Raw genomic sequence first — 23,380 nt, forward strand, 5'->3', positions numbered from 1 at the left:
TGCTGGATACAAACTTCGTCAGTGAGTATACTTAAATTGATTTGCAATAGTAAATATCCTACTAATATTAAAGAGACCTCTGTGGGATATTCTGTTAGAGACCCCGCATATTAACCTTAATACTTGTTTGGGTAGTCTGAAGATTACTTCAACTCCTGAAGCATTTTCCCAGAAGATAATGTCATTGGAGAGTACAGAATCCACCACAGGCTGATTTCATTTTAATCTGTCTTTGAGGGAAGCGGGTTACAAGATGTTTGAGAAATAAGTCCAGGAATGAATTGAATTTCTCGTTCATTGTGTCTGCCTGGTGCGCTTCTTCCCATTGTTCATGGTGTAAACTGTTTCTAAACAAGCTAGTAGATTACATATTTATTATTCTAATATGTTTAACCTTGGTATGACCACTTACTGTTTTTCTATTGGCGAATTTTAGGGTTCACAATTGATCATCGTGATCAGAGAGGCCATTTAATATGGCTTGTGTTTTTAGGTCAGTGTAAATTGTGGAATTCTTATTCCCCAGTTAAGCTCGCTAATAGGCCAGAAATCGACGGTTAAGTTATCCCGCGTTAATTATCCAGTTAGGTGTTATTCCAGATTCTCACAACGCATTTCTCGCGCTATTCCGAGATTGTACAACTGGCCGTAAGTAAACTAATAAGTCTTTAGAGATATTAAAATAGGCTGAATCATTGACTGATGAGAGGTTCTACTCAATAGTATAAAGCTTGGTTACAAAACTAAGTATTAGTACAGGGAATGCTAAATTTACAACAGTTCTGGCCCTGACGAACTCTAGGAATTAGAACAGAGCATAGCTGTTGAAATAAGAAGTTATTTCCCAATGTACTCACAGGAAATGTAAACGGTTGACTTTTGTATACAGGAAGAGATGCAGCCCAGTTGGTATTCAAACTTAGATTCATTCAATCGAAGATGTTTTATGGATTAGATTTCTTCCCCTGCCGATTAGTCCACGATTAGTGTGTTTCAGGCTCCAGAAAGATTTCTACGAGAAATTCATTTTCGCACTCAATATTTCTAAGGCCGTCTTCATTTAATTAATGTTTCTGTAAGATCTAGGACTAAAATATGTAGAGCAATATTTATGTCCGCACGAATTATTTCAGTTGATGCCATCTAGAAAACGATGCCAGTAGAAATACTAATTGCACACATGGAAACTGGCTTCTGATGTCATGGCATGTGCAAGTTTTCATTGCCAGTGGTGGCCCAGTTTCACAGTATGGCGACAAATCATGTCTTTTTTATATGTTGGTGCTACTGTCGGAACCTGACAATAATATTATTGTTTACATAGTAGTGAGTGTTACGTGTTTAGAGGTATGTTTGGATTCATGTCGTTCATGTAGATCGTTAATTTACCGCAAAATGTAAATCAGAGCATACGATGAGATATCTCTGATAGTTGACGTTGTTTGTAAGAAACCGTTGTTCTCATATTTTTACAAGCGTTTACAGATAAGAATCAGATTCATCTTGGAAACTGCTCTGAATTGTACATAATCAAGAATACAGAATGTTCACGCTACTGAGCAGGAGATCACTGAAATGTTTTCAACTTACCGCATTGAACTGTAGAACGTTCACTGAATCATTTTCCAAATCAAGAGGAAATGTTTATGCTGTAGAAAATCTTACGCAACGTGGGCTTCTGAAGGTGCAAGGAGTTGATGTTCACAATTTTTTGCAAGGACTAATAACAAATGATATCCGTCATTTAGAAAGTATGAATTCTATCTACACGTTGTTTCTGAACGTAAAAGGACGTGTTATGTGTGATACAATAATTTATAAAACTAGAGAAGAAAATGTTCTTTTGATTGAATGTGATTCGTCTTACATTCATTTACTTCAAAAACATCTTAAGTTATACAGAGTACGCAGGAAAATTGACATAGATGTTGCTGACGATAAATTGAAAGTATGGGTTTTTTATAGACCGATTGATGAATTAGATTTCTCACAAGGGAAAGTTTCGTATGCCAAGGATATCGTATCACATGAAACTCTTGGATTTTACAGTCATCGTGATGATGTGATCATATGTCGCGATCCAAGAGTAGCGGCACTGGGATATCGTGTTGTTGCCCCCGTAGATGAAATTGTTCGTGATACTTTTGCAAGAGAATTAGGTGGTAGTTCATTATATGATGGATTCTTGAATTACAGAGTTCACAGATACGTTTTAGGAATAGGAGAAGGCATATGTGACCTGCCACCTGGAGTGTCTTTCCCTTTGGAAGCAAATAGTGATTATCTGCATGGTGTAAGCGTTCACAAAGGTTGCTATATAGGACAAGAACTTACAGCACGAACACACCATACCGGTGTTGTTAGGAAACGCTTGATGCCTGTGTTTTTTAGGTCCAAACCAGAAATAGAAATACCATCTGATGCACCTATACACCTACTAGACTCTTCCAAAAAATCAGTCGGTAAATTGAGGGCCGTGGAAGGTAAAGTTGGCCTGGGGCTTTTGAGAGTAACAGAAGCCATAGCAGCAAAAAATATTACTGTGATGGGCATTATAGGAGAGACTTGCAAACCACAGTGGTGGCCACAGGAAGCTCCGAAGGATCGCCTTTCTGTGAGCCGGGAAGCATGAGTGAGTTTTGAAAAATGTTGTTGTATGTATATTTTGTTATATATTTGATTTTTCCTGTTTGCTCGATTGTAACCTTCAATTTTAATGGTGTTCAGTAATGCCCTACAATGGTGTTATACAGTTTGCTGAAAACTGCTCGTTTGGAAGTAAAACATCTGTTTTATCATCTTACTGAGAAGTTGTTCTCCCCTCATTTTCTTAATATTGCAATAAGTACTGTGAAAACTGTCAGAGAATAAAGTTTATATACTTACTGCAAGAATTGAGGCCTATTTAGAGGATTGTTAATGGTTCAAACAACAGTTTTCAGACATCGTGCCATTGTGGATTGACACTCATTGCATTACATTGATGAGTATTTGCATCTGAAACTGGCAATAGCTCAAAACCGGCTAGTTGTGCGTGTTCCAGTAAATCAAACAGCCTAATTCCAAACATAATTTTCCACGAAAATCGGCTTGATTGCTGAAAATACCAGCTTTTCTATCAGAAATAATGTAATATACGAACAGGTTCCTAGCTTTTAGTGATTTAATGACCTTTGTAACCACCTTAATGGTTGTGTGTTTGTAACTAATTTCTGTTGTTGGATACACAGTGTCTATTGAGTAATTTCGTGTGTCTGCATTTAATTTTAATTTCTGTGGTTACTGCCACTTTTTAGAAGAATTACGTATTTAAATGTTTCATAATTTCTGTCACAGTTTGTAAATGTATCTTATTTAACAACACTCAAATTCATTTTTAATTTGCTCTTATATTGTTTAATACTTAGTGCATAGTGTATGACTTATATTTTCTTTAATAACAGGCTATTCTAGCAATATGTAGTTTCAACTCTCAGTTACAATCTAGCCTCTAAATTATCATTATTTCATTATGACAAAAAATAATATAGTTCCAGATGTTCCATTTTCTCATCCTGTTCCTGCCCATTTTTTTTCACAACTGTCTTAAGAAAGAGCATGATTCAGAGTGACGTGGGAATGTCAATGTCTCTGGATGGTTATTCTTGCAGGACTGGTTGTTTTGTACTTTCGGCTGTCCCCTTGTAGCAGGCTTCAAAGACCCTACGGAACACTTTCAGCTCTGGGGAAGCAACATGTATCCAAAAAACAACATATATCCAAACTATAAAGTAAAGCAAACATAAAACATCTCAAATATATTCTCACTCCTCTCTCACCTGGAACGTTTCACATCATCGTCAGTACAACCTCATTCAATACCGTAACACAAATGACCTCTTAGCCACCTGACAGCCTCCCAAACTTCATGCTTACCCAAAACTGCTTCACATCTGAGGATCAGAGTTACAAACATATAAGAGGTTTAGCTGCAGGAACCAGGATGGCCTCAACTTGCTCATGGATTTTGTGGAAGAGAGATTCATCAGTACCAAGAGGCTGAGCCCTCTGGTTCGGTATATATTTATCGTTGAAATCATTTTGTGTTGAGAACTCTGGTCAAGAAACCCTTTGCTTTGTGCAGTAGTTCAGTTCCTTTTCACAACTGAAATTCAACTTGTCCTTTTCCAAACACAAAGTGACCTTCCTTAGCACTGACTGCAGAAAGACAGCTAAAACATTCTTCATAAGGGTAATGCATACTACACAAGCAAAGATTACTTAGATGATTCAGAGTAGTGGTTCATCCTGTCACATTAAAATAAATGATCAAAGAAAATCATGTGCGAAGATCTATAGAACATGATAATAATATCTTGTCATTTCTCTTCTTCTTCTTCTTCTTCTTCTTCTTGCATTATGGCCTCTGTAGGGCCATGGGTAGCCCCTTTGTGGACTGCATTTTCCTTTTCTTCTCCCAGAACCTCTTCAGTCTTTCTCTTCTTCTCTCCCACTCTTCTTCCGAGATCTTCAGTGTCCTTTTCTCCTGTCGGCTCCACTGGTGACACTCTAATCTTTTCCTGTATTCTTCTCTGTCGTTGATCTCTGGCATATTGGTCAGTGTATATTTGTTCCTCCAATTTTCCTTTCCTTCGACCTTGATCCCCAATTCCAACCAGTCCTTCCGAAGTTGAACAAACCACTTGGTTCCTTTCTTTCCCCTTGTCCTCCCTGTTGTTTCCCCACACTTTCTTCGTCATTCTGTCCATACTCATTCTAACTACATGTCCAGCAAACCTTGCTCTTTTGAGTGTGATTTCCCCGGATATTGTTCTCATGTTCCTGTACAACTCTTCCCTAGGTCTTTGCATCCACCTCTTTTGGGACGTGGTATTTTTCTCAGTATTTTTCTCTCTTCTTTCTCTAGTTGTTCTGCCCATTTCTTCCTAGTCTCATCATCTCAGCAGCGTATAATACTGCATTCCTCACTGTTGCCTTGTAGTGGCTTATCTTTGCCTCTGTGGATATATTCTTTTTATTTAGGCTGACTCCATCTTGTTTATCCTCTCTGTTATTCCCTCCTTGCTCCTGTTCCTTCCTTTTATAAATATCTTGTCATTTGCTTACATTGGGGTGGGGGGGGGGGTGGGGGAGGGTTGTCTTCAGTGTGATTACACTATTTATCCACTAACAGTCAGAAGAAAAACTGGAATTTCTACTGAGCTAAACATTCATTCATCATGAGGTGATGCTAACTCTGTTTTAGGCAGATCAAGAGTGGTACATGAAGACTTTCACAGGGCATAGTTGCATATTTATGGGCCTGAGTCTGTTCAGAAAACAGACTATAGTTAGTGCAAGGAGCATAGCAACATGTTTGTGCTCCAGGAGTCATCAAAGGGTGGTTTTGGTGTGTGCACTGATGAAGTGAAAACATATATTTTATTATATAAGTTATTTGGAGCAGATTGTGTGTAAATTAAAGAACATTTAGGGACAAACCGACTCAGGCAGTGCAGTTGTTAAGAAAGTGGCATTGTATTCAGGAGGATGGAGTTTACTCTGTACAGCCCTCCTGATTTAGGTTTCCTGTATTTCCCTAAATCATTTCATTTAAATGTCTGGCTGGTTCCTTCACCGAGGCTTTGGCTGACCACCTGTCCTCTCCTCATAAATGTGTACCTGTATATTCTGGGTGTATGCATATTTTGAGCTATTTATTTTCATTGTAGAATGATGAGAAATCATATGTATAAGTGAGATTATCTTTGATGGATAAATAAATGAAATTGAATCTCATTGGTACTTACCACTGAACTTCAGTCAGTGTAGAACCAGACAATAAGCAACACTTCCTCAAAATTGCCTGTTACCTACCTAACATCAAATACTCCCCTTACTACAACCTAGGCATTCGTGACGAATGCATTTACTCCAACGCCAAGACCCTTAATACCTATACCAGCCATCTCTTCCAGGTGTTCGTCTTGAGCAACTGTTTCATAGACCTTGTGTTCTCCTGCTTTCCCTCTCCAACAAATACAGCTTCAGCTTCTAGAAGCACGCCCCCACCCCCATTCCTTTTTCACCCAGTACCACACAGACCCCAGGTGCCTCAATATATTGACCTGCTGAAGCTGTGAGTTTCTCACATGTAACCTGGAAAATGACAAACTGCCTATTGGCTTCTGTCTCGGGTTCTTCGGCCGACGTTCATCTAATGATTTTTCTGACGTTTCGCCAGCACGAGTGGCTGGCATTGTCAAAGCTTCACCCTCCATTGCCGGTGGTGAACTGGAGCCGAGCTCGCGGGCGCAGGCTATATGTACCTGGCGCGCCAACGTCCGAGGGCTTCTCCGCGGTCATTTCCGGTGCGGTTCTCCTCTTGCTACCTGCGACGGTCGTTCGCTGCAGTACGGGAAGCCAGGATCCGTTGACCTTAAGGCTTTCCTCTTTCTTGTTCAAACTGTTCGCGTGTTTTTGTATTTCTACAGCTTCTCTGAACAAGCGCGTGTGATAGTGCTTCTCTACAGCCAGAACTTCCGTGTCGGCGAATTTTATTACATGGTCGGTCTCATTCAGTGCGTGCTCTGCCACGGCCGATTTCTCCACCTGCCCCAACCTGCAATGTCGCTTATGCTCTTTGATCCTGGTGTTAATGGATCGTCCAGTCATTCCGACATAAACTTTTCCGCATGTGCATGGTATGCGGTATATTCCCGACATTGCAAGTGGGTCTCTTTTCTCCTTCGCCGATCTAAGACACTCTTTGATCTTCCTTGTCGGTTTGAAAATCGTCTTTACGCCATGTTTGCGCAATATACGGCCGATTCTGTCCGTCACTCTGGGAATGTATGGCAGAAAGGCCGTACCCGACAATTCTTTTTCCGGTTCCTTACTTCGCCGAGGGTTGGGCTCTGTTACACTTCTAATATAATTTGTGGAGTAACCATTGCTCCTCAGGACAGTTTCCAGGTGTTGCATTTCTCGTTTGAGGTGTTGCGGCTCACATATTCGTCCTGCTCTCGTTACGAGCGTACTAATCATGCCTCTTTTCTGGCTCGGGTGGTGGTTTGACAGTTTGTGCAGGTATCGGTCCGTGTGAGTCGGTTTTCGATACACGCTGTGTCCCAGATCTTCGCCGTCCCTTGTGACCAGAACATCTAGAAATGGCAGTTTCTTGTCCTTTTCTACTTCCATGGTAAATGTTATGTTGGCATGGAGGCTGTTCAAGTGTCTTAGGAAGTCACTGAGCTGTTCTTCACCATGGCTCCACACCACGAAAGTATCATCGACGTACCTGTACCACACCTTAGGTTTGCAAGTCGCCGAGTCCAGTGCCTGTGCTTCGAATTGTTCCATGAAGAAGTTGGCCACCACTGGACTGAGAGGACTACCCATGGCGACGCCTTCCAGCTGTTCGTAGAAATCGCCATTCCACGTGAAATAGCTCGTGGTGAGACATGCATGGAAGAGCTTTCTGATGTCTAGCGGAAAAATGGAACTGATGTGCTCCAGAGCGTCACTGAGTGGCACTTTCGTAAATAACGAAACAACATCAAAGCTGACCAGGATGTCGTTTGGTGCAAGTTTCAGTTTCTTCAGCTTCTCAATGAAATGTCCTGAGTCCTTAATGTATGTGTCGGTCTTCCCCACGTGTGGCTGGAGCAGAGAGGCCAAGTGTTTTGCCAGTTTATATGTCGGTGATCCAGGAGCGCTAACGATCGGTCTCAGTGGAACGTTGTTCTTATGGATCTTGGGTAATCCATACAGCTGAGGTGGTAGGGCTTCTGTGTTGCGCAGGTTTCTCTGTATGTCCGCCGGCAGAGAAACCTGCGCAACACAGAAGCCCTACCACCTCGGCTGTATGGATTACCCAAGATCCATAAGAACAACGTTCCACTGAGACCGATCGTTAGCGCTCCTGGATCACCGACATATAAACTGGCAAAACACTTGGCCTCTCTGCTCCAGCCACACGTGGGGAAGACCGACACATACATTAAGGACTCAGGACATTTCATTGAGAAGCTGAAGAAACTGAAACTTGCACCAAACGACATCCTGGTCAGCTTTGATGTTGTTTCGTTATTTACGAAAGTGCCACTCAGTGACGCTCTGGAGCACATCGGTTCCATTTTTCCGCTAGACATCAGAAAGCTCTTCCATGCATGTCTCACCACGAGCTATTTCACGTGGAATGGCGATTTCTACGAACAGCTGGAAGGCGTCGCCATGGGTAGTCCTCTCAGTCCAGTGGTGGCCAACTTCTTCATGGAACAATTCGAAGCACAGGCACTGGACTCGGCGACTTGCAAACCTAAGGTGTGGTACAGGTACGTCGATGATACTTTCGTGGTGTGGAGCCATGGTGAAGAACAGCTCAGTGACTTCCTAAGACACTTGAACAGCCTCCATGCCAACATAACATTTACCATGGAAGTAGAAAAGGACAAGAAACTGCCATTTCTAGATGTTCTGGTCACAAGGGACGGCGAAGATCTGGGACACAGCGTGTATCGAAAACCGACTCACACGGACCGATACCTGCACAAACTGTCAAACCACCACCCGAGCCAGAAAAGAGGCATGATTAGTACGCTCGTAACGAGAGCAGGACGAATATGTGAGCCGCAACACCTCAAACGAGAAATGCAACACCTGGAAACTGTCCTGAGGAGCAATGGTTACTCCACAAATTATATTAGAAGTGTAACAGAGCCCAACCCTCGGCGAAGTAAGGAACCGGAAAAAGAATTGTCGGGTACGGCCTTTCTGCCATACATTCCCAGAGTGACGGACAGAATCGGCCGTATATTGCGCAAACATGGCGTAAAGACGATTTTCAAACCGACAAGGAAGATCAAAGAGTGTCTTAGATCGGCGAAGGAGAAAAGAGACCCACTTGCAATGTCGGGAATATACCGCATACCATGCACATGCGGAAAAGTTTATGTCGGAATGACTGGACGATCCATTAACACCAGGATCAAAGAGCATAAGCGACATTGCAGGTTGGGGCAGGTGGAGAAATCGGCCGTGGCAGAGCACGCACTGAATGAGACCGACCATGTAATAAAATTCGCCGACACGGAAGTTCTGGCTGTAGAGAAGCACTATCACACGCGCTTGTTCAGAGAAGCTGTAGAAATACAAAAACACGCGAACAGTTTGAACAAGAAAGAGGAAAGCCTTAAGGTCAACGGATCCTGGCTTCCCGTACTGCAGCGAACGACCGTCGCAGGTAGCAAGAGGAGAACCGCACCGGAAATGACCGCGGAGAAGCCCTCGGACGTTGGCGCGCCAGGTACATATAGCCTGCGCCCGCGAGCTCGGCTCCAGTTCACCACCGGCAATGGAGGGTGAAGCTTTGACAATGCCAGCCACTCGTGCTGGCGAAACGTCAGAAAAATCATTAGATGAACGTCGGCCGAAGAACCCGAGACAGAAGCCAACAGGCAGTTTGTCAACAAGTGGCCACGAAAGCCTAAATAATTTTGTAACCTGGAAAATAATAAATTATGTCTTTCCAGTACCATCCACTTCCACCTTCATAACATTCTTGTCGAACCGTATGACATTGCTATCCCTGCAATCATTTATGCTGTAAAACCTTCTTCCTGCACTCAATCACTCCAATCCCACTGTCATGAAAGGCAGAACAACATGTGATGCCTCACACACTGCTTTAACAAGCATTCACTGCATAGCTATTGATATAGGAGTGACCATTAGTAAGCTGATTTGAGTGTGCAAAACAATAAATAGTCACAAAAGAGCTGTAAGCCTTAGAGTAGGCTCCTCCAATGCTGCCTCTTGGGGACAGATGCCTGTAGGCACCCATCAGCTCAGCCTCATACAGGCACAGGTAATGTAGACTACCTGCAAGGCAGATCTGTTGCATGCTTTCTGCACTTGCGTAAGCTTCTTCACCGTCCCTGCCCTCGAGTGTTCAGCAAGGGCAGTAAGATTATGTACGAGATCAAGTTTCTGAGATTAGTATGTTGTTACTGATGAAGACAATGGAGGATCTCATCGAAGGTTGAGGCTTTACTCATATTTGACCCGATGTGGATCAGTTGATTCTGTATTGATACAGTATGTTGGTATCGTCCCATGGCATAATTATGTTTTGGTGTACATTGTCGTATTTGCAAAAACAGTGAGAAAACAGAATGTTAAATATTTACAGATTTGTTTTTCCTACTCGTCTGCATTAGCTAACATTTTTCTACACTTAGAGGTAGCAGCCATTCATCACACCAGCTAGAAACTTGGTCTAAGTTATCTTGTATCCACCTAGAGTCACCCAATGATGACACCTTCCTGTTCACCACAACACTATCAGCAAACAACCACAGAATGCTACTTACTATGTCTGCCATATCATTTATGTATATAGAAGATAAAGAGTGGTCCTATCCTCCTCCTGTGGGGCACTCATGGCAATGCTCTCGCCTCTGATGAACACTCGCCATCGAAGACAACATGCTGGCTTCTGTTACTTAAGAAGTCTTCTAGCCACTCACACACCTGGGAGGCTATTCTGTATACTCAGTTCGCAGTGGGGTACCTTGTCAAATGCTTTTCAGAAATGTAAAAATATGGGATCTGCATGCTGTCTTTCATCCATAGCTCACAGCATATCATGAGAAAAGAGCAAGCTGAGTTTCGCATAAGTGATGTTTCCTAAAACCGTGATGATTCGTGGACAGAAGCTTTTCCATCTCTAGGAAATTTTTATATTCGAACAGGGAATATGTTGAAAAATTCTGCAGCAAACCAGTGTTAAGGCTATTGGTCTGTTCTTGTATCCTTCTTATATACAGGAGTCACCAGCACTTTTTTTCCAGTTGCTTGGAACCTTGTCATGGATGAGAGATTCATGTTAAATGGAAGATAAGTAAGGGGCGAATGCTGTGGATTACTCTTTGTAAAACCGAATTTGGATTGTGTCTGTACCTGGTGACTGACTTGTTTTCAACTCTTTCATTTGCTGTTAATTTCTTGTAATAAGTTTCCACAGCATCTATAAATTTTTTAAATGAAGTCATCTTGCTTGCAGATGTCAGTGTTTAATTTTACAGTTGCAATTTTGGCATTAAGCCATTTTCAGAACTAAGATATTGATGTGCATAAGTTTATATTACACAGAGATAACAATGTAATATGCAAATGAAAGAACAGCTTTGTCTGGGGTGCGTATTTACGTGTCCTCCATGCAGGAGTCTGAGGGATGGTCAGATGAATGTGTGTCTGTACGATTGCCCAGTGTGAACGATTCCTTAAACTTGAATTTTAAAACTTCCACTTTCCTTTTGATGTCTTCCACTGCCCCATCAGACTGTTTAACAAGTGACTAAATTAGACCCACTTAGTGATTTTATGTAGGACCAGAATTGTCTCATGTTCTCGGCAATATATTTTGCTAAGTTATGACAATGATAGTAGTTGCACACTTCACACATTAATCATTTTACAACTGCATGACTCTCTGCTACTGCCTGTTGTCACTACCATGTTCTCTTTTGAACCGATAGTGCAATGGGTTTGCTTCCTTAGTATTTACTGAATTTTGCTTAAAACCACGGTGGGTCTTTTCTGTCCTTAATCCACTTATTTGACACATATTTCTCCAGAGCACGATTTACAATCCATGTAAGCTTTGCCCGTAATTCATGCATGGCCATCATACTTTAACTAAATATCAATTCATTGTCTGAATGGGATGCCAACAACTGCTTATCTGCTTCTTCTAGCAGAAGTACTTAACTGCTTCTGTGCTAGCTACAGTTAGTCTCATCTTAAACTGCTTCTGTGCTACCTATAATTAGTCTCATCTTACCTTCATGATCCTTACAGTAGTGATATGTCTGGGGCATCGATAACCACGCAGTTGAATGCCCCACAAACCAAATAGCATCACCATTATCATCAGTGATATGTCTGGAGCTGAAGAATAGCTCTTCAGTCCTCACTTAATATTAATTCTTCAAATTTTGTAAGTAGGCTTTTGAGGGATAATTGACATCTTATCTTCAAGCTCCTGCCGATTCAGGTTTTTCCACGTTTCCAAGACATTCTTCAATGAGTCGGACAAACTTGTGACCATTCTTGCCACTCTTCTTTGTATATGTTCAGTAACCTCTGTTTGTGCTATTTGCTATGGGTCCCACACACTTGTGCAGTATTTTAAGACTGGGTGCAAAAGTGATTTGTAAGCCATCTCTGTGCAGCCTGCCTGCATTCTCCCAGTGTCCTCTCAGTGAACTCAAGTCTGGCACTTGCCTTACCTATGACTGAACCTATGTGGTCATTCCATTTTGTATATATACAAAGTGTTACACAGCTGTGTGTATGAGTCGACTGATCCCTTTTGTATTGTTGTCATAGGATACTACATTTTAGTGTTTTGTAAAGCACACAGTTTCAAATTTGTGATTATTAGGTCACAGCAAAACTGTGAAAAAGTTTGAGATTACTGTTAATAGTTTCTGGCAAGTCATGAATATACAGCACACCTGAAGCAACAAGTTTCATACGATACCCCATATAATCACACTTTTGGTAATAAATGTTGCTATGTACCATAGCAAACACTTTTCAGAAGTCTAAAAGTATTGCATTCACCTGACTGACCTGATCTATTACTTTCAGGATGTCATTTGAGAAAAGTATAAGTTGGTTTTCCCATTATCAGTGTTTTCACAATCCCTGCTGTTTGACATGGAGGAGGTGATTCTGTTAGAGGTTCCTCATTATGTGTGAATTCAAAATGTGTTCCACACTTCAAAAACCAGTAGATGTCAATGACATTTGGTGGTACTTTTGTAGATCACTTCTGCTACCATTGTTGTAAACAAATATAACTTGTGTTTCTTCCAGTCATTAGGCACAGTTTTCCATTCAGTGAATCTATGATATATTATGGTTAAAATGCATGCTAATTGAGCTGCATATTCTGTGTACAATCTGTTGAGGGTTACATTGAGCCCTGGAGTCTACTTTAATTTTCGCAATTTGAACTGTACCTCAAAGCTATGAACACTACTTCTTATATCACTCATCTTTGCAGTCCCGCATGAAGTGAATTGGGGGAATACTTCTATACCTTCCTTAGTAAAGGAACATTTGAAAATACTGTACAGCATTTCTACTTTTACTTTGCTATCTTCAGTTTCAGTTCCTGTGTCACACACAAATGTGAAACCGTTGGTTTCATTGACATTCTTTATGTGTGACTCGGTATCTTTGGGATTTGTGAGAGATCTTTTGATAAGATTCTTCCGCAGTAGTCATTGAAGACTTAACATGTTGGTTTCTTGACATCAAAACATGTTTTATTCAACATCTCTCTAATCTAATCTTCATAGCTCTATTATGCAGTAGTCATTTCTTGGGGAATTCCATTATAGTGACTGTAAACCGTGGAGGATCCCTCCCACCATTCAATATTCTACAACTTACGTATCTGTCCAATGCACATTCTTTGGAACTTGAGCCCCGGACTTTCTACATGCTCCTGCCAAAAGGTGAATGTTTTGAGTTCCTCTTTGAGACATGACACGTCTGCCTATTTATCTAGCTTACTCAACATGTAAATCTTCTTACTTGATTTAGCTGCTCTTTACACACAAGTAATTATTGTTGCTGCAACAGCCTCATGAGTTAATGCAGATTGTAATATGTAATGGATTCCAATCGTGTCATGGATGGGTTAAGTATGTGCTTACACTATGCTATCATTTCTGGCAAACGGCTATTCTGTTGTCACTACCCCTGCATGCTTTCTAGAAACGTTTCCAGATCCCTTCAGTTACATGACTTTTCTAGATAATCTTCTGTATTCTTGTGCAGCACCACATTTCAGAAGCATATATTCTCTTCATGTCTGTGCAGATTTTATATTGTAAGACATTTCCAGGGGCAGATGTGGACTCTGACCACAATCTATTGGTTATGAACTGTAGATTAAAACTGAAGAAACTGCAAAAAGGTGGGAATTTAAGGATATGGGACCTGGATAAACTGAAAGAACCAGATGTTGTACAGAGATTCAGGGAGAGCGTAAGGGAACAATTGACAGAAATGGGGGAAAGAAATACAATAGAAGAAGAATGGGTAGCCTTGAGGAATGAAATAGTGAAGGCAGCAGAGGACCAAGTAGGTAAAAAGACGAGGGCTAGTAGAAATCCTTGGGTAACAGAAGAGATACTGAATTTGATTGATGAAAGGAGAAAATACAAAAATGCAGGAAGTGAAGCATGCAAAAATGAACACAAACGTCTCAAAAATGAGGTCAACAGGAAGTGCAAAATGGCTAAGCAGGGATGGCTAGAGGACAAATGTAAGGATGTAGAGGCTTATCTCATGAGGGATAAGATAGATACTGCCTACATGAAAATTAAAGAGACCTTTGGAGAAAAGAGAACCACTTGCATGAATATCAAGAGCTCAGATGGAAACTCAGTTCTAAGCAAAGAAGGGAAAGCAGAAAGGTGGGAGGAGTATATAGAGGGTGTAGACAGGGGCAATGTTCTTGAAGACAATATTTTGGAAATGGAACAGGAGGTAGATGAAGATAAAATGGGAGATGCAATTCTGCGTGAAGAGTTTAACTGAGGACTGAAAGACCTAAGTCGAAACAAGGCCGTGGGAGTAGAAAACATTCCATTAGAACTACTGACAGCCTTGGGAGAGCCAGTCCTGACAAAACTATACCATCTGGTGAGCAAGATGTATGAGGCATGCGAAATTCCCTCAGACTTCAAGAAGAATATAATAATTCCAATCCCAAAGAAAGCAGGTGTTGACAGATGTGAAAATTACCGAACTATCAGTTTAATAAGTCACAGCTGCAAAATACTAACACAAATTCTTTACAGACGAATGGAAAAACTGATAGAAGTCGACCTCGGGGAAGATCAGTTTGGATTCCGTAGAAATGTTGGAACACGTGAGGCAATACTGACCCTACGACTTGTCTTAGAAGAAAGATTATGGAAAGGTAAACCTACATTTCTAGCATTTGTAGACTTAGAGAAAGCTTTTGACAATGTAGACTGGAATACTCTCTTTCAAATTCTGAAGGTGGCAGGAGTAAAATACAGGGAGCGAAAGGCTATTTACAATTTGTACAGAAAGCAGATGGCAGTTATAAGAGTCGAGGGACATGAAAGGGAAGCAGTGGTTGGGAAGGGAGTGAGCCAGGGTTGTAGTCTCTCCCCGATCCTATTCAATCTGTATATTGAGCAAGCAGTAAAGGAAACAAAAGAAAAGTTTGGAGTAGGTATTAAAATCCATGGAGAAGAAATAAAAACTTAGAATTACAATGTCATCGGCGAACCTCAATCAGAGACAGCAAAGGACTTGGAAGAGCAGTTGAGCGCAATGGACAGTGTCTTGAAATGAGGGTATAAGATGAGCATCAACAAAAGCAAAATGAGGATAATGGAATGTAGTCGAATTAAGTCGGGTGATGCTGAGGGAATTAGATTAGGAAATGAGACACTTAAAGTAATAAAGGAGTTTTGCTATTTGGGGAGCAAAGTAACTGATGATGGTCAAAGTAGAGAGGATAAAAAATGTAGACTGGCAATGGCAAGGAAAGCGTTTCTGAAGAAGAGAAATTTGCTAACATCGAGTATAGTCGTTTCTGAAAGTATTTGTATGGAGTGTAGTATGTATGGAAGTGAAACCTGGACGATAAATAGTTTAGACAAGAAGAGAATAGATGCTTTCAAAATGTGGTACTACAGAAGAATGCTGAAGATCAGATGGGTAGATCACATAACTAATGAGGAGGTATTGAATAGAATTGGGGAGAAGAGGAGTTTGTGGCACAACTTGACTAGAAGAAGGGATCGGTTGGTAGGACATGTTCTGAGGCATCAAGGGATCACCAGTTTAGTACTGGAGGGCAGCGTGGAGGGTGAAAATCGTAGAGGGAGACCAAGAGATGAATACACTATTCAGAAGGATGTAGGCTACAGTAGGTACTGGGAGATGAAGAGGCTTGTACAGGATAGAGTAGCATGGAGGGCTGCATCAAACCAGTCTCAGGACTGAAGACCACAACAACAACAACACTCCACTTCCATATAAGTTTACACTCCTCCTCCATGTTTTAATAGTGTAATGACAAAGTTCTGCCTACACCACCAAGCAAGGAGGATCATAGGTTAAGGCGCTGGAGTCATATTTGGAGGTATGGGATGAATTACTTTTCCAGTGAATTTCAGCCTGGCTTTCCCTACATGTAGTTTTATGTGGTCATTTCACTTTATGTTTGCAGATTCATAGCTATTTTGCAGTTAGTTGGTTGCATGTTCCATTGATCAATTGCCCAGTACGGTAGCTGTTATGATGCGGAACGTGTCAAGTGCACAAGAAATGCACATATGAAAAAAGATTTTTTTAAAATATATATATTACAATACAGAGTCTATTATTTATCCCATTCCCTTAAATGGAACAAAATGCATATACTATATTTATGGATTTATTTATTACTTTTCATCTATGGTATAGAAGGAGTTCTCAATTACATATGATTTCAATTTATTTTTGAAGCTATTACTGCTGTCAGGTCAGCTGAAGCATCCGATTCCACCTGTCAGCTTTGACCCGTGACGTAAGACTGTTGTGGTGTGTGACGTGACGACAGCACAGAGTTTATTTTGTGAGAGTGGTGTGTTTATAGGTGTCGCTCTGATGTGATCGGTGGTGCTCTCTGGTGGTGTGTTTATTTGTTGTGTGTTAGGTTACGTTTTTGGTTTAGTTTGCGTGTGTGGCGTGTTTATAGGTGGTGTATTGTTGCGGTCAGTGGTTCTCTCTGGCGGTGTGTTTATGGTTAGCATGTTATGTGGTGTATGGGATTCACTTCCATGGTAGCATTGCACGTGTGTGGTATCGGTGGTGACTGTCCCTTCAGCGGAATATTTTTCAGTGAGTTAATGCTTTTGGTTTTGTTATGTTGACATTATTGTAGTTTTTCTTTTTTTTTTCTGTCCGTCATGTGTGAATTTTGCAAAATCACTTTGTTTATGTCTTTGGTAGGTATGAATATGACTGACAAGGTCAACAGTTTTCGGTTGTCGGTGATAGTGGGGGACAGTACGTTGTCTCTAATAAAATTTGTTAAGCTATTCGGCCTGTTTGCTGAAGTCATGGAGTGTTCAGTGTGTCATGATGAAAAGGGGCTTACTAAAGTTCCGGCGTCTCGGATCAGGGGCGGCTGTATGTGGAGATGTCGTAAGGATAACAGGTCAAGGGAAGTGTTAGATTCCAATTTTGATTTTCTAGTGTTTTTTGTAAGATTATGGGTGGTGATGGTGAAAGTTTTGAGACTTATAGTGCGGTATCGGTAGTTGCTGTTGACCTATATAGGTCAAGGGAAGTGTTCGATTCCAATTTTGTTGGTTTGTTGTGTTTTTTGAGGTAGTGATGATTGTGGACGTGGTTGTAGTTTTGGGTTTCATGATTTGGTATTGATAGTTTCTGTTGACCTATATAGTTCAAGGGAAGTGTTCGCTTCCAGTGGATATTGTTTTTAGTTGATTTTTGGAAGGTTATGGTCATTTTATTTTATCGTTTTTCTCGTTTGATTTAGTGGCTTGTGTTTATTTTTAGTTTGTCCCCACCCAAACCCCCCCAATTTCCCTTGCTTGTTCCATTAGTTTCATTATATTTTTAGCAGAATATGTATGTGATGTTTTTTTGATCTATTTTTGTGTTTGTTGTCATGTTTACTTCATGACATGATAGTCGCGATAGAGGAGTTTTTGTGAATGGTCGTTTCCGCCATATTGGTGACCTCATCATTAGTTATGTGATCTACCCATCTAATCTTCAGCATTCTTCTGTAGCACCACATTTCGAAAGCTTCTATTCTCTTCATGTATAAACTGTTTATCATCCACGTTTCACTTCCATACATGGCTACACTCCATACAAATACTTTCAGAAACGACTTCCTGACACTTAAATCAATACTCGATGTTAGCAAATTTCTCTTCTTCAGAAACGCTTTCCTTGCCATTGCCAGTCTACATTTTATATCGTCTCTTCTTCGACCATCATCAGTTATTTTGCTCCCCAAATAGCAACACTCCTTTACTGCTTTAAGTGTCTCATTTCCTAATCTAATTCCCTTAGCATCACCCGACTCAATTCGACTACATTCCATTATCCTCGTTTTGCTTTTGTTGATATTCATCTTATACCCTCCTTTCAAGACACTGTCCATTCCGTTCAACTGCTCTTCCAAGTCCTTTACTGTCTCTGACAGAATTACAATGTCATCGGCGAACCTGACAGTTTTTATTTCTTCTCCATGGATTTCAATACCTACTCCGAACTTTTATTTTGTTTCCTTTACTGCTTGCTCAATATACAGATTGAATAGCATCGGGGAGAGGCTACAACCCTGTCTCACTCCCTTCCCAACCACTGCTTCCCTTTCGTTTCCCTCGACTCATGCTTTCTGTACAAATTGTAAATATCCTTTCTCTCCCTGTATTTTACCCCTGCCACCTCCATAATTTGAAAGAGAGTATTCCAGTCTACATTGTCAAAAGCTTTCTCTAAGTCTACATATGCTAGAAATGTAGGTTTGCCTTTCCTTAATCTTTCTTCTAAGATAAGTCGTAGCGTCAGTATTGCCTCACGTGTTCCAACATTTCTACAGAATCCTAACTGATCTTCCCCGAGGTCGACTTCTATCAGTTTTTCCATTTGTGTGTAAAGAATGCGTGTTAGTATTTTGCAGCCATGACTTATTAAACTGATAGTTCGGTAATTTTCACAACTGTCAACACCTGCTTTCTTTGGGATTGGAATTATTATATTCTTCTTGAAGTCTGAGGGAATTTCGCCTGCCTCATACATCTTGCTCACCAGATGGTAGAGTTTTGTCAGGACTGGCTCTCCCAAGGCCGTCAGTAGTTCTAATGGAATGTTGTCTACTCCCGGGGCCTTGTTTCGACTCAGGTCTTTCAGTGCTCTGTCAAACTCTTCACGCAGTATCATATCTCCCATTTCATCTTCATCTACATCCTCTTCCATTTCCATAATATTGTCTTCAGGAACATCGGCCCTGTATAGACCCTCTATATACTCCTTCAACCTTTCTGCTTTCCCTTCTATGCTTAGAACTTGGTTTCCATCTGAGCTCTTGATATTCATGCAAGTGGTTCTCTTTTCCCCAAAGGTCTCTTTAATTTCCCTGTAGGCAGTATCTATCTTACCCCCTCGTGAGATAAGCCTCTACATCCTTACATTTGTCTTCTTGCCATCCCTGCTTAGCCGTTTTGCTCTTCCTGTCAATCTCATTTTTGAGACGTTTGTATTCATTTTTGCCTGCTTCATTTACTGCATTTTTGTATTTTCTCCTTTCATCAATCAAATTCAGTATCTCTTCTGTTACCAAAGGATTTCTACTAGTCGTCATCTTTTTACCTACTTGATCCTCTGCTGCTTGCACTATTTCATTCCTCAAAGCTACCCATTCTTCTTCTACTGTATTTCTTTCCCCCCATTCCTGTCAATTGTTCCCTTATGCTCTCCATGAAATTCTGTACAACCTCTGGTTCAAATGGCTCTGAGCACTATGGGACTCAACTGCTGAGGTCATTAGTCCCCTAGAACTTAGAACTAGTTAAACCTAACTAACCTAAGGACATCACAAACATCCATGCCCGAGGCAGGATTCGAACCTGCGACCGTAGCGGTCTTGCGGTTCCAGACTGCAGCCCCTTTAACCGCACAGCCACTTCGGCCGGCTGTACAACCTCTGGGTCTTTCAGTTTATCCAGGTCCCATCTCCTTAAATTCCCACCTTTTTGCAGTTTCTTCAGTTTTAATCTTCAGTTCATAACCAATAGATTGTGGTCAGAGTCCACATCTGCCCCTGGAAGTGTCTTACAATTTAAAATCTGGTTCCTAAATCTCTGTCTTACCATTATATAATATATCTGAAATCTTTTAGTATCGCCAGGGTTCTTCCATGTATACAACCTTCTTTCATGATTCTTGAACCAAGTGTTTGCTATGGTTAAGTTATGTTTTGTGCAAAATTCTACCAGGCGGCTTCCTCTTTCATTTCTTAGCCCCAATCCATATTCACCTACTATGTTTCCTTCTCTTCCTTTTCCTACTGTTGAATTCCAGTCACCCATGACTATTAAATTTTCGTCTCCCTTCACTAACTGAATAATATCTTTTATCTCATCATACATTTCTTCAATTTCTTCATCATCTGCTGAGCTAGTTGGCATATAGACTTGTACTACTGTAGTAGGAGTGGCCTTTGTGTCTATCTTGACCACAATAATGCGTTCACTATGCTGTTTGTAATAGCTTACCCACACTCCTATTTTTTTATTCATTATTAAACCGACTCCTCCATTACCCCTATTTGATTTTGTATTTAGAACCCTGACCAAAAGTCTTGTTCCTTCTGCCACTGAACTTCACAATTCCCACTATATCTAACTTTTACCTATCCATTTCCCTTTTTAAATTTTCTAACCTACCTGCCTGATTAAGGGATCTGACATTCCACGCTCCAACCCGTAGAACGCCAGTTTTTTTTCTCCTGATAACGACATCCTCTTGAGTAGTCCCTGCCCGGAGATCCAAATGGGGGACTATTTTATCTCTGGAATATTTTACCCAAGAGGACGCCATCATCATTTAATCATACAGTAAAGCTGCATGCTATTTTACTAATAACCAGGTAAAAACCAAAATGTCAATTAGCCACAGCAACAGTGCTGATTTTGTTTTTTTTTTTTGTTTTTCAATAAAGTTTTTTTAAAAAAGGAGCAATTTTTATTCATAAAGTTTGCATTGATTTGAAATATTGTGGTGTTATAGAACATGGGAAAAGTGATCAGTGCTGTTTTAGTAACAGTGCCAACAGAAACAAGTGTCAAACATGTGGCATAAGAACTGGTACAGCATCATTGAGACAATAATGTTCCTGTTGCCATGTGTCATGGCTTAACGTACGTGTGTAGGTGCAGTGTGCAAGAGTTGCTCTTACCATTTCTATATGGTAGTTTTTTTGCTGTCATCACCAGACATCCATAGAATTGCTTGATGGCATCAACCCTATTCTGGAAATATAAGGGGCATTCAAATGAAACCCGGTCACTAGTGTAAAGTAACGGCAATGATTTTATTAACTCAAAACAAGAGTTATATGCAGTACACATACTCAAAAATAGTCACCAAAACTATTGGTGCATTTATCCCATTGCGAGACTGGCTGGTCAATTCTATCCTTGAAGAAGCTAGTAGGCTGCGTTCGGATCCAGGCCTGGACCGAGTCACACATTTCAACGTCCGTTGTGAATCAATGTCCATGAATAGCTTGTTTTAGAGGTCCAAACACATGAAAGTCACACGGTGAAAGATTGGAACTGTACGGTGGATATTCCAGCAGTTTCCCACCGAAACTGCTGTGATGTTGTCTTCACCGTATTGGCCATGGGTTGTGTGGGCGGGCATTATCATGCAAGAGGGTAATGACATTGGACAGCATGCCCCGGTGTTTCGACTTGATGACTCATGTAAGGCTCTGTAAAGTCGCTTGATAATGTTGGGCATTGATGGTGGTTTCCTCTCCCTGGAACTTGACAGGCAGTGGGACCTTGTGGTCAAAAAAGGAGGACATCATGACCTTACCAGAACTGGTGTGCACGGCCTTTGACTTCTTTGGAGGTGTTGAGGTCGCATGTTTCCACTGCTTGCTCTGACGATTCAAAATGGTGACACCATGTTTCGTCACCTGTGACATTACGTGACAGAAAGCCGTATTGGTGGCAGAGGGAGTTGGAGGTGCAGATGACTCAAAGACAGTGCCATACAAGTATTGCGCTGTTCGGTGGTCAGTTGGTGGGGAACCCACTGTGCACAGATTTTTCAAAAGTTCAAGTGTTGATGCATTATGGTGTGGACAGTGCCCACGCTAATACCCAGTAACTGATGAATCTCGTCCACGGTGATTCTGCAGTTGTCCAAGACCAAAGCATTCACTTCCGCAACCATTTCCAGTGTGATGACATGATGAGCATTTCCAGGACGAGCATCGTCTTCCATTTACTCGTGCCCCTCAAGGAATCATTTACACCATTCCGCAACACTTGAACAACTCAGACTGTACTCACCGTACACAACTTTCATCCTTCAATACATTTCACAGCCTCCAACTCCCTCTGCCACCAAAAATCGAATCACTTCTCATTGTTCCTGCTTACTCGCCTGCATGTTCGGTAGTGGACAATAACTTGTGTGACCAGTTTCTCTTTGGTGTGAAACCACACTGACACTATGCAACATAAAAAAGACTGCGCACGCATCACTCTCTCTACCAATAGACGGCGCCACCATACCTGCAATTACGTGGTGCCACCTTATGTGTAAGGCAAAGGTAGACGCACCGACCAGATTGCATTTGAATTAACCTCATAATTTTAGGTAGTGACCTAGCAATGAAGTACAATGCTTCATTTGCTTTAAAATATTAAAGATTTTCCTGCTGTTTCCATGACATAATAGAAGAGGGGGGAAATTATTGTAATAGTAACACATTAAAAACTTAACAGTAATTCATTCAATGTGTGCAATAAAAATAGAAAGTAGCTGATATGCTGCCTGTGTGCACATAATGTGCCTTTATCTTCTTGTAGCACTAGAAAAAAAGACACATTAAGATGAGAAAACAATTTTTCAACCTCAGTTTTCACCCTTTATCTATGTCTGTTTGTAATGCCCAAATAGTGGTATGATCCCCAATCACAAAATGATTTTTGAGCAGAGTTTACGTAAAAAAAATTAGATTCAATAAGTGAAACGGGTAATTTATTTATTTATTTATTTATTTATTTATTTTTAGTCGACAACTTATTACTTTTTGACAAAAGCAGTGAATGGTGACTGGACTAAGCTTTTGATTATTGATGCTATGTATCTTGAAACAGTGTCACATTTTTCAGTTTTTTTTTTCTTTCGATTTCTACATTTGTTAGAAGAAATAATATGAATAAAAAACTGAAAACTGGTCATATCAGAAAATGGTTATTTTGAACACTTAAATGTCATGTTAAATTGATGTGGAAGAAAGCTGATATAACCAAAACCTGGTTGTTTCAGCAATAACTGCCATCCCTGAACTCCATAATACACTTACAATCAATACTGGCCTCTTAATAGCAGCTTCAAGTTCAAAAGATGTGTTTCTCAGACTATGGATATTACAGCTTAAAATATGAAAACCACTAGATTAGAGACTGGTGACAGTTGTATTTGCTCAACTTGCTGTTTGTGAATTTTCTACCAGAAGGTATCATGGTTTTGTTCATATTCTGGAGTAATTCCTGCCAGTTTCATGTCAGTT

General features: G+C 40.7%; 1 protein-coding gene across 4 annotated transcripts in view; it reads left to right on the forward strand.

The window, feature by feature from the left end:
• Positions 1 to 1,353: 1,353 nt before the first annotated feature.
• Positions 1,354 to 23,380, forward strand: part of LOC126259999 (putative transferase CAF17 homolog, mitochondrial) — a 93,076-nt gene continuing 71,049 nt past the window's right edge. For all 4 annotated transcript variants that reach the window (XR_007546585.1, XR_007546586.1, XM_049957151.1 and 1 more), the window contains exon 1: positions 1,354 to 2,632. Coding sequence is in view for 2 of the 4 variants with exons in the window: in XM_049957151.1 (XP_049813108.1) it covers positions 1,544 to 2,632 (1,089 nt within the window). In the remaining 2 variants the exon portion in view is untranslated. The remainder of the gene's footprint in view (positions 2,633 to 23,380) is intronic.

The sequence above is a fragment of the Schistocerca nitens genome, chromosome 5 (assembly GCF_023898315.1).
Source record: "Schistocerca nitens isolate TAMUIC-IGC-003100 chromosome 5, iqSchNite1.1, whole genome shotgun sequence".
Lineage (NCBI taxonomy): Eukaryota > Metazoa > Arthropoda > Insecta > Orthoptera > Acrididae > Schistocerca > Schistocerca nitens.